The sequence below is a fragment of the Rhinopithecus roxellana genome, chromosome 16, assembly GCF_007565055.1.
Source record: "Rhinopithecus roxellana isolate Shanxi Qingling chromosome 16, ASM756505v1, whole genome shotgun sequence".
In the NCBI taxonomy this organism is placed as follows: Eukaryota; Metazoa; Chordata; class Mammalia; order Primates; family Cercopithecidae; genus Rhinopithecus; species Rhinopithecus roxellana.
The window spans coordinates 48,668,736-48,680,962 of NC_044564.1; the positions used below are offsets into that span (position 1 = coordinate 48,668,736).

Genomic DNA, 12,227 nt, shown 5'->3' on the forward strand with positions numbered 1-12,227 from the left:
ATTTCTAAATTTGTTGTTTGGAACTCAAAATACATTTTCTCATGAAAATCATGCTGATGTACTGGCCTCCAAGGTAACTAAGAATAGATCAAAAAGTACAGTTTCAACTAGAACTAGCCTCTAGTTCATACAGAACATTCTTGAGATGTTATTCTGATTGTCATTAGCACATCACAGGGCCTTCCTGCTGCCAGGCAGTGACGATAATGACAGAAAGGGAAGAGATAGATAATTCCAGGCATGAGTAACTTATTTGAGCCCAGTTTATCTCTTGAAATGATAAATTGGGGAACTAAAGGCCATGGATAAAGAAAGGTTTGGGCAGCCCAAACAGGTACTTTTAGAAAGATAAACACCTGTACCAGTCACTCCCCAGATAACTCCGAGGTGAAAAACAAAAAGTTATTTTGAAAGGCATACTAAAGAGCTAAAGGCAAGTTACTTGGACCTGTTCTACCCAGGAGTCATACATAAGGTGAATGTGACCTTCATTCAATTTGCATGTATTAGTTTTTCCGCCATACCTGGTATGTTCCACAATTTAATCCACACAGTGTCCTGTGAGGTCGTCAGGATCACCCCTGTTTAACAACAGAGGATGCTCAAATTGCCAAAGGACTTGCATTGCCACTATCTGACACTCAGGTGTCACGCGGCTTATGTCTGAAAAAAATCTCTAAATGGGAGCACCACATCAGAGTAATGCCCAGGGGACAAAACTGAGTATGCCCATTAGGAAGAGTTCTTGTTATTTGTAAGATGAGCCCTTTGCAATTAATAGACTGACAAGTGACAGTCAAAATTGCTTATCTTGACAACCAAAATGGTTCCTAATGTGAAATCATACTAACTATTTAACAGGAATTGATTAATTGCTCTGGGCACATCCATTTATGAGCGTGATGCTGCTGACGTGGCACATGACTTAACTGCTGTATTAAACCTGGAGAGCTTACTAAAGGAACTGATCTTTAGGGGCATAAGAATATCATTTAAAAATGAAAATCCTCAGATAATCCCAAAGTGTTTTATCCCTTGGTTTTAATTATCCTCTTATCTACAAAACCATGTATGGGGCTAAACGGTGACAACACAAAATGAAAAAAGTAGCAAATTAATTCACTTAAATGCTTTATTTATATCTTGCCTTTTATTCTCCAAGAGAAGGGCACAATAAATCACAAATAACGGGCAACATCCAAGAGCCAGAGCCACCCATTGTTTTTGCTACTTGCAAGATTCCAGATAATTAGGTGTGTTCTACAGTTAACCAGATGTTCCTTTGCATAAGAATTAGTACTGGTTAAAAGAGATTAGGCAATTGAGGATACTTTGAGTAGCTTGTCAATTGCTGCATTTTCATAATTACTGTAGCCTTACTAATTCTTCCAGCACTTCCTAAATCTTCCTTTGGATTTTCATGTAAAATACTGAGTGCTCTTTCTTTGACCAAATAACAAACACAAGACACAGTATTTGGGATGTTTGATCTGGGGAAAAGTTATCATTCTTGCTGCTCATGTGGTCCCTGGGGAGCTGGTTAGAAATGCAGAGGCCCAAGCCCTACCCCAGATGTATTGAATCAGAGACTGTATTTTTGACAAGGTCCCCAGGTAAGTTCTGTGCACATTAAAATTAGAGAAGCACAGCCCCATCTAGAGCCGCCAGTGTTAACAGTAGCTTCAATAATGAATTAAAGGGTTGTTGAATAACTGGCTCTGATATTCCAGTCACTCACCTTCCCTGGGTCTCTGTATCCTCATTTGAAAAGCAAAAGAATGGAACAAGAGTCCCATGATTGCCAAGATATCTCTAAACTCTGTTTACTTTCCAAGACAGTGACTACTTCATAGCCAGTGCTGAAAGGCTTACTAAAGAAAAAAAGACATGGTCAGGTCAAACACAGTTCCTCCCCTCAAAGTGTAGCAGGACAAGCAGCAGACAAAAACTCCTCAGACACCGAGTTACAGAAGGAAGGGGTTTATTCGGCCGGGGCATCCGCAATACTTCAGTCTCAAGAGCCGAGCTCCCTGAGTAACCAATTCCTGTCCCTTTTAAGGGCTCGCAACTCTAAGGGGGTGCATGTGAGAGGGTCCTGATTGATTGAGCAAGCAGGGGGTATGTGACTGGAGGCTGTTTGCAACGGTAATTGGATCGGAACAAAACAAGATAGGGATTTTCACAGTGCATTGCCATACAATGTCTGTACTCTATAGATAACAGAACCAATTAGGTCAGGGGTCGATCTTTAACTACCAGGCCCAGGGTGTGGTGCCGGGCTGTCTGCCTGTGGATTTCATTTCTGCCTTTTAGTTTTTACTTCTTCTTTCTTTGGAGGCAGAAATTGGGCATAAGACAATATGAGGGGTGGTCTCCTCCCTTAAAAGCTCTTGCAACATAGGGAGATAAAATTGACACATGGGAAAAACAACCAGAAAAATATATATATATCACACTGGGTTTGATTAAGAGTTGTATTGCATCAGCCTGAACTTGCATTCTCAGGAAAAGTCATGTTGGAAGAAACAAAGGACTTTGAAAGATGAGAATGCTTTCTGTAGATGAAAGGGGAGAGATTACATTATCTGGGACTTACCCGGGGAGCAGCACTGGCCAAATGCAGAGAGAAGTGAGGAAAGCCTCAGAATTGGCAAGATCAGGTCAAGTCATAGGGGATGGTGAGGGCAAGAATGGGGAGTTTACATCTGATAGAAGAATTTTAATTGAAAAATAATACGGTCCAAAAGGGATTGGAGAAAGAAATCTGCCTTTTGGTGTCTCATAGAGAAGTCAGGAGGAGGTTGTTGCTGTAATTCAAATGGACATCTTAGTAAGGAGAATATATTCTTAAAATGGCAACTGAAGAGATAGAGAAAAGAAGCTGGTTGAGAGCACTGTTTTGGTAAGTGGACCATTAGAATTTGGAGACTGATTTGTCATAGGTGAAGGAAACGGAGAAGTACCGAGAGACAGAGCCATTTAAACCTTTGAGGTAAAGAGAAAGGGCCCTGGAGTCAGCCCTGGGCTATGAGCACTCCCAGACTGGTAGAGTGAACTTGAGAACATGATGGATTCTTTCTGTCCCCATTGGCAAAACGTGGGTGAAACCAACATCCCTGTTGTTGGGAGAAGTACATGAGCAGGTACAAGTAGAACACACAGCATGCATGTGCCTAGTGCACAATAAATATACAAGGTTCTTGTGTTCTGGTTATTTTGTTGTTTGTTCTTGTTTTGGGGGATTTTTGTTTTTCTTTCTTTTTTTTGGAGACAGAGTCTCACTCTTGTCGCCCAGGCTGGAGTGCAGTGGGGCAGTGGCGCGATCCCAGCTCACTGCAACCTCCCTCTTCCGGGTTTAAGCGATTCTTCTGCCTCAGCTTCCCAAGTAGCTAGGATTACAGGTGTGTGCCGCTGCACCTGGCTAATTTTTTGTATTTTTAGTAGAGACGGTTTCACCATGTTGGCCAGGCTGGTCTTGAACTCCTGACCTCAGGTAATCCGCCTGCCTTGGCCTCCCGAAGTGCTAGGATTACAGGCATGAGCCACCTTGCCCAGCCAGGAATTTTTTTCTTAGTAGAGTTAAGTAATTGTGAGCAGAGAGAAAAATGTGAAGAGAGCCCACCAGTAGTGTGACCTCACCTACTGTCTCCCTTTCTTCATCTGTAAGATGGGGAGCTGGAATCAAGGGAATCTCTTAGGTCATTCATTCATTCACTCTCTTGATTGCTTACTAGCTGAGTAACAGACATTCTGTGGTAATGAACACAGCTTTCTATAGGTTAGGCTACTTCAAAAGAAATTTCAACATATTCAGTAGATCTATTGGTCTTTTTCAGTGAGCTGCTCACCTGATCAATAAGTAGACCCTTTTCATTTCTTGCTGTTATATTGTATATGTAACTACAGAATTCCTAAAGTAAATTATTTATCAAGGGAGGCTTATTCCGAAAAATGCATTTATTTATTACCAATTAGTATGAATAATTGAACTCCGTAATGTGTCACTTAGCTAGTTAAGCTTGCTGAAATTATTACACAATATCTGTACTAATTTAGTATGAATTGTAATCTCCCTTCACCCTATGTGAGTTAATAATGTATATATATGTATTCCCAGGTACTAACTATGGCTCTGGTATCTCACAGCATGTATGTGCCTGGTGCACAGTAAATACACAAGGTTCTTGTATTTCAGTTATTTTGTTGTTCTTGTTTTTTGGGATTTTTTTTTTTTTTTTTTTCTATTTTTGGAGACAGAGTCTCCTTCTTGTTGCCCAGGCTGGAGTGTAGTGGTGTAGTGGCTAGATGAAATATGTAGGTTCAGATCTACATGAGGAATTTTGGGGTTCCAAAAGCCACAGTCATAACAACTCAGAAATGTTAGGAATTACTGTGTAGTCTTGCAAGGGGCAAATACTTTTAGGAGTATTTTTATACTTTAGGTGCTTTTCTATCTTTAAGAAAAGTGTAATTTATATCTCACCTTAGGAGAACATAGGTCCACATTAAATTGGAGTTCTTTAAAGTGATATTAAAGTTGATAAATAAGAGAACAGTAACTTGAAAAGCAATTTCTTACCATGTCTCACGCTGAAGCATTCTTGGTTTGTGTAGTTTGGAAGCCTTGCAATTCCCAGTTCTACTTTATTTTACTAAATAGCCTGTTCTGGAATTAGTCAAAATGAAATAAATTCAATTCAGCAGGACCCCCAAATTTTAACTATTCAATTCACTAAACCACACTACTCAAGTAGTAGTGTACAGGCACAGAAAACAATGTTATTCTTTCATCTTTATGGTAAACCACTTTACTGAGGTATGATTGGCATGCAACAAGCTGCACATAATTAGTATATGCAACTTGATGAGTTTGGAGATAAGAATATACCTGGGAAATCATCAGCACAATCAAGGCCATAAGCATATCCCACACCTCCAAAGTGTTCTTCTGCCCCTTTATTTATTTATTCTTTTCTTTCTTCTTTTATTTCATAGTATTCGTTATAATGATTTCTCTTATGAAGAGACTCTCAGTGAAGATTTTTAAAAGAAGCTTGGACTTAAGAAATTCATTTGTTGGCCTCTGATACTCAATATCCCCTCTTCGGCCTGAATGCTCCTTGTATGGCACAAAAGTACACACTGGTGAAAATTTCTGTTGATAGATATCTGAAAGTTTTTGCCCCCTGCATGAGAGTTTGTTCACAAAAGATGCCACTTTTCATATTGTAAACTCTAGTCAAATCCCGGTGATATAATGTACTTAGCTAAAATTGTCAACATTTACTCTGTATTCTGGAATCATTTTTTGCTAGGTAAATCAAATCAATATAGAAATAACTGTACTGGATGCCAACACTTTGGATTCCTGGCATATATGTATAGGTAACTTTAGCTCTTTGGTATCTCTTGATGATGCAATTTATTTTATTAAGCTGCTTTCATATTCTGCTTGCTTTTGCCTCATGCTTCAGCTAAATATATTTCAAATATACTTTAATGAAAGAATAGACAAACAATTTTTGAGGCTTTGAAACAATGGGGTTTCCCAAACCCAAAAGTATGGCAATAAATTATCATCTCCTGGACAATCTTATTTATGAATCCAAAAGCATATGTTTGTATGATTACATGCAGGCATATTCATTTTGTGGTTATGCAACTTCAACATTCATACTTAAATTCCAGAATTAATAATTTTCCGTTGTTTCCCACACAACATAGGCTTTGGAATGTCAAAACTCTAACTGTTGCCATTCATTTATATGCTGTATTGTCCAGTGCTTTAGTTCTATCACTTTCCACTGTAAATTAGACATTATATTATATACCCAATACTTTTTTAGATTGACCTTATATTAACTAATATCTTAGTTTATCTTCCTACCTTACAACCCAGATCATCCATTTTGGATCATGTAAGTTCTGCCTCCTATATATACTTTAAAATTTCCTTCAGGCCAGACATGGTGGCTCACGCCTGTAATCCCATCACTTTGAGAGGCCGAGGCAGCCAGATCACGAGGTCAGGAGTTCAAGACCAGCATGGTCAAGATGATGAAACCCCAACTCTATTAAAAATACAAAAAAAGTAGCTAGGCATGGTGGCAGGCACCTGTAATCCCAGCTACTCAGGAGGCTGAGGCGGGAGAATCGCTTGAACCCAGGAGGCAGAGGTTGCGGTAAGCCAAGATTGCACCACTGTACTCCAGGCCAGGCAACAGTGCGAGACTCCATCTCAAAACAAACAAACAAAAACAACAACAACAACAAACAAAAACACAGCGAAGGTGCCTAGAAATAAACTCTCTCAGTTTTGGCAGTATGAAAATATCTATAATCTCTCATTTTTAAAAGATAGTTTTGCTGAGTATAGAATTCTAGACTGACAGGTGATTTCTCCTGACACGTTGAAAGTTTTGGCTTCAGTGTCTATTGTTGCTGTTGAGGAGTAAGTCTTCAGTCTAATGACTATTCTTTGTACATGATCTGTCTTTATGTCCAGCTACTTCTGAGGAATTTCTCCTCCCTTTGGTGTTATGTGTGATGTGTATATAAGTGAGGTTTCTTGTCATTTGCCTGCTTAGAATTCACTGAACTTTCTGCATCTTAGAATTGGTATCTTTCTATAATTCTGAGGAATACTCAGCCAATATTTCTTCCAATATTGCCTCCTCCCCATCATCTCTTTTATTTCTATCTATAATTCTGATTATCTCCTCCAAGCTGCATTATTTTTCTTTTATGTTTTCAAATCCTTTGTTTTCCTGGCTGCATCTCATTTATCTTCTGTATCTATTATCGTTATATCTAATATGTAATTTAACTTATCCATTTAAATTTTCATTTAATTATTACATTTTGATTACTAGACGTTCTGTTTGGTTCTTTTCATATGTATACATATGCATGTATACATCATTTTTTAGTTTCTTGCTCCTTACTCTTATACTCAATCATCTCATTTATGCTTTTTAACCTATTAAACAGTTATTTTATAGCCTGTATCTGATCATTTCAATGACTTTCAGGATCTTATTCTGGTACCTGTTGTTTCTATTGATTCTCATTCATGCTGCCTTATTTCCTGTATCATTTATTTTATTGTTTTACTGTGAAATGCTTATTTCCCCATGAGAATTATATCAGGCATGGATTGATGACACATTCTTCCATAGATAATCTGCATTTACTTCTACAAGTTATCTGGAACCATTGTCCAGTCAGAACTGTTTAACATTAAACACTGCTTGGCAATTCTCAAACCATACTGATGGTGTGAATATGGACAAGGCCTGTGTGGGGGCCTGATTGTATTTAAAAATAATCAGAGGGGAAATGTTTTCCTCATCCACCCAGAGTCACGGTTGAGGTAGGCAAGTTTTCTTGCCATCTTCTTTTGTACATCAGGCTTATTTAATTTTTTTCTTTCTTACATTTGAGGATGATCCCTTTGAAGTATACCGGCCCTATGTGGGATCCCATACTAAATTCTCCCATAAAAGCATTAAATTCAAACCTGCATGCAACCATTAAATCAGATGCTCTAGGTCTTCCAGGGTTTAGGAAAGACACTCAGGGTCAAATCCTGCTTTGGTACTCCCTAACCTCCTGAGGTTCTAAACTGCTTCTTTGTTTAGGAGTCTCAATAATTCTTTTTTTCATGCCAGCTCAGAAACCTATTTCAAAGGACTTTCTATATTTGCCTAGTTTTTCAGTTGTTTCCAGCTAGAAATTGAAGTTTTTATATAATTACATTGAGACCTAAATGAGTATCTATATATATGGTTACATACATATTTATTACTGCATGCATTTACAGTATTTCATTTATATAGACTTATCATAACTTTATTTCCAGTTGCATTTGGTAACACCTTGATATTTGCTGTACATTCAAATTTTCAACTGTTCTTCAGGAATAGTTGTCCTGCCTTTTGCTGTGTTATTTAAAAGATAAACATTATATTTGGAATGCAGTTGTTATAGCTATAAATAAATGTAATTCACTATTACCTTAAGTTAAAATTCTCATTACATTATGTAGAACTGTAGAATCTTTCACATTCTCTCAAAATAATAGGGTCACAGAAATAATAATATGTGCATCTAGTTAACATAAAGAGATATGAAAAATATTAGAAACATTTGAACTGTTGTACACACGTAAAGGGTGGTGAAATATAAACATGATTTCCTTTGAGCAAAGAACTTGGTCTGGGAAAAGTCATGCTTGTGCAGCATTTTAGAAAATCTAGTAATTTCAAAATGAATTATAATTTCAAGAAAGCCTTTAAAAATACAAACTCTTTGTCTAATGAAGGCTCTTTTGATAAAGCAAATGATCACCCCTTCTTAAAAAATCTGATTTTATATGAGACATTTTTGTCACATCACTGCACATATAATTGCAATCAGTAACGATAACCAGCCTCAGCCAGTCCTGCCTTGTCTCCCTAACTGATGTCCTTTCTTCTTCCAGTATGTGCGAGTATCTTTTGATACAAAACCTGATCTCCTCTTACACCTGATGACCAAGGAATGGCAGTTGGAGCTTCCCAAGCTTCTCATCTCTGTCCATGGGGGCCTGCAGAACTTTGAACTCCAGCCAAAACTAAAGCAAGTCTTTGGGAAAGGGCTCATAAAAGCAGCTATGACAACTGGAGCGTGGATATTCACTGGAGGGGTTAACACAGGTAATTGCAAGTGGAACAGAGAAAGTCAACATAGGCCATGGGAATGTTGTACCTGATACAATTTTCTGCTAAGGTTAATTATCTCTCTATCACCCCTCTTCATCCCTACCCATGGGTCCATAGTTGCTAGTTATCTCTCCCTCCTTTATCTAAATGAGAACTGTAAAGTTATTTCTTAACCAAGAAGAATTACTTACACATAAGAAATGGGTTGGGATATTTAATAGTTGACTATACAGAATTCATAAACACGACTAATGGAAGTTCACAGGATATTTTTAAATAGCTTAAGTTGCCAGTAATTCTTTAAGGAATGACTTCTACTTTAAATTGAAAGCTCTACCTCTGTCCTTTACACAATTTCAAGTTTTCAAATTTGGTGCCAAATAGCTTTAATTTTTGCGAAATGACATTTCCCTCTGGGACATAAAGGCGAAATCTAGGGCATTACGTGTTTATTTTTTAAAATATTTTATTAACTCCTCACTGTGCCAATAGAAGACACACCTCATTCTGAATTCCAAAGAATTTTTCCTTCCTGCCATCTATATTGTGCTATGGATGCATTCTTAAATCATTTCTTACCAGCCCACCTATAGTTAAGTGCTTATTTACAGAACATTTTTGATGTGCACCAGATAATGGAATGGATGCCTGTAAATGTTTTTGGCATATTCTGTGGGTCTGAAGTCTGAGGTGCCAATTGGAAATGCAGAGGTAATGTTGCAATAAGTTAAGGTAAACTTATTACAAGCCCCAAAGTCTGTACATGTGGATACATCCGTAGTTAATGGAATATTCTAAACGTAACTCTCGTCCAGTTAGTTTTAAATAACATGTTATCTTGGGCCAGGTATGGTGGCTCATGCCTGTAATCCCAGCTCTTTGGGAGGCCAAGGAGGGTAGATCACCTAAGGTCAGGAGTTCAAGACCAGCCTGGCCAACATGGTGAAACCCTGTCTCCACTAAGAATGCAAAAATTAGCCTGGCATGGTGGTGGGCACCTGTAGTCCCAGCTACTCAGGAGGCTGAACCAGGAGAACTGCTTGAACCTGGGAGGTAGAGGTTGCAGTGAGCTGAGATCGTGTCACTGCACTCCAGCCTGGGCAACAAGAGCAAAACTGTGTCTCAAAAAATAAAAATAACACGTTATCTTAATGTTGTTTAATTTTGCATTTGTAGTATGGATGCTATTTGAGTAAGACCTACACTGAGAATTCTCTTAAATACCTAGAATTTGTGAACATTCTGCACACAGCTACATAAAGATATTTCAGCGACGAAGTCTGCAGATTGCTCATGTTCAATGTTATTATGTGAAATTCTGACGCAGCCCATACGCTGACATGATCTTAGAATGACCTGCTTAGCTCTTCACTGTTTATCCTGTAGTAATCAAATATCTACAGAGCAATTTTTCTTTCAATGACTGTTCAGGTTTTGGATTCCATGTTTCCCTCTCAACTCAGCAGGGCTCATTTGCCTGTGATTATTGTCTATTGCATTCCTGTCACATAGAGACCAACTCAATGGGTTCTACAGGTTCAAAAGAAAATCTTACCAATGCTCTATTTCTAAGAACTTGGAATACTATTTATTGTTTTTATTCTTTCATAAAATGCATTCAATATCAAAAGAATAATTTATAGTCTACATACTACAAACCCAAGAGTTCATCTCTGCCTCACTCCAGGCTTACTGTTCAATCCAATACCCAAAGTGAGGTTCTGATGATAAAGTGTTAAAGTTGGGTAAGAGGTATTGATAGAATTGTGCAGACAGTTGAGCATACCATAAAGTTAAACTTCTTGTTCCAGGGCTGGCCCTAAAAGGAGTTTTGTATTGGAAACAACTGGAAGCAATTTAATATTAATATTCACAGTCTTCTTTTGGGGAGTTTTGTTTTGCTGTTTGTTGGTTCGGGTTTTTGTTATTTTGGTTTTTTGTTTACCAGTACTCTCACTCAGAAGATTCATACATAAGATAATAAGTGAAAATGATATTCTTTCCAACACTCCTGAATAGCTCAACATGGATTAATGGCCATTTACACTGTTTTGTTATTTGCTTTTTAAACAGTGATTCTTCCTGTTTCATCTTATGAATATTTCAGTATTGGGCTACTTAAATACACATGTCTTTTCCCATGATTAAATTGCCTGGTGTGTTTCATGTGTTTAGTTAGTTTAGTGCACAGGGTCTGAGATCTTCCTCTAGGCTAGCCCCTGAGGTGTAGGAAGACAAATAAGGCACTGACCCTCCAACTTTCCTCTCAAAGAGTTTTACTGTTAGAAGAGACACCTTCGCATATAATTATGAATCACTGCAGAACATGTTAAGTGACATACTGAGCTATTCAAAATTTACAAACTGCAATATGTTCAAATGGAGAAGAAATCAAATCCAACTCAACATTCATATAGGAAATGGCACTAGGTATAAATTTTTCCTGGAGAAATGACTGGAACTTTGATAAGCAGAAACATCTTTTCTTAGAGGATATATCTTATACGTCTTCTTATAAAAATGATCATTTGAGAGGGAGGTTAAGAGAATTAGAAATTGCATCTTCTTTAAATGGTTTTTAAAAAGGTAAGAGTTATGCTGCTACCATCTTGTAAACTGAATTTTCTCACCCTTAACTATGATGGGGAGGGTCATTTTAACAGAAGAGGAAAATAATTAGAATGATGAAGATTAAAAGGTGTGTCTATATATTTTAACACAAATTTTCCACAGAATAATCCAACACTGTCTTTATGAGTAGGTTCTCATAGAGGTTAACACAATCTCAAACTGAATAACTCATGTCTTTGAATGATTTTAACTCATATACAGACTGTGGTGTAGATTTAACATACCATTGTACATGGTGCTTTTAACATGACACAGTCAAGCTGTTGGTTCCTAATCATTCTAACAAATTATTATGCTTATAAGAAAAAGAGTTTCTAAGTTTAAAAAATTGTATTTATTCTTTTTATAAACATTGGATGCTTTTTGTTTTTTCATATAAATTGGAGTAAGAAATGCAATGCTAGAATTCATATACAAATCCTGCCAAAGCATCTGGCATCACAGCCATGAGTTTATGTTTCCTCCTAAATACAAGTAGTTTGTATAGACATGTGTCAAAATTTTATATTCAATTTATTTAACCTCAGGAGAAACCATTATCACAATTTTCTTTAGAATGATGGGAAGGTATTTGCTTTAAAAGACAAAATCAATGCTTCTCTCTTTTTTTTTTTTTTTTTTTTTAGGTGTTATTCGTCATGTTGGAGACGCCTTGAAGGATCATGCATCTAAGTCTCGAGGAAAGATATGCACCATAGGTATTGCCCCCTGGGGAATTGTGGAAAACCAGGAGGACCTCATTGGAAGAGATGTAAGTCCTGAGTGCTGTCCTTTTCCACGACTTCTCCTAGAGGGGATATCAGAACAGTATAACAAAATTAGTATTCAAAATGTGCATATTATAGTACTCTTTTAGTCCCCACTCACTAAAATGAAACTTATGTTGAGGAATGG

At 37.4% G+C, this 12,227-nt stretch overlaps 1 protein-coding gene across 33 annotated transcripts in view; it reads left to right on the forward strand.

Moving 5' to 3' along the window:
- TRPM3 (transient receptor potential cation channel subfamily M member 3) overlaps positions 1-12,227 on the forward strand; it is a 938,690-nt gene that overhangs the window by 616,396 nt on the left and 310,067 nt on the right. For all 33 annotated transcript variants that reach the window (XM_030919577.1, XM_030919573.1, XM_030919579.1 and 30 more), the window contains exons 4-5: positions 8,483-8,696; positions 11,960-12,084. In XM_030919577.1, the coding sequence (XP_030775437.1) occupies positions 8,483-8,696; positions 11,960-12,084 (339 nt within the window). The remainder of the gene's footprint in view (positions 1-8,482; positions 8,697-11,959; positions 12,085-12,227) is intronic.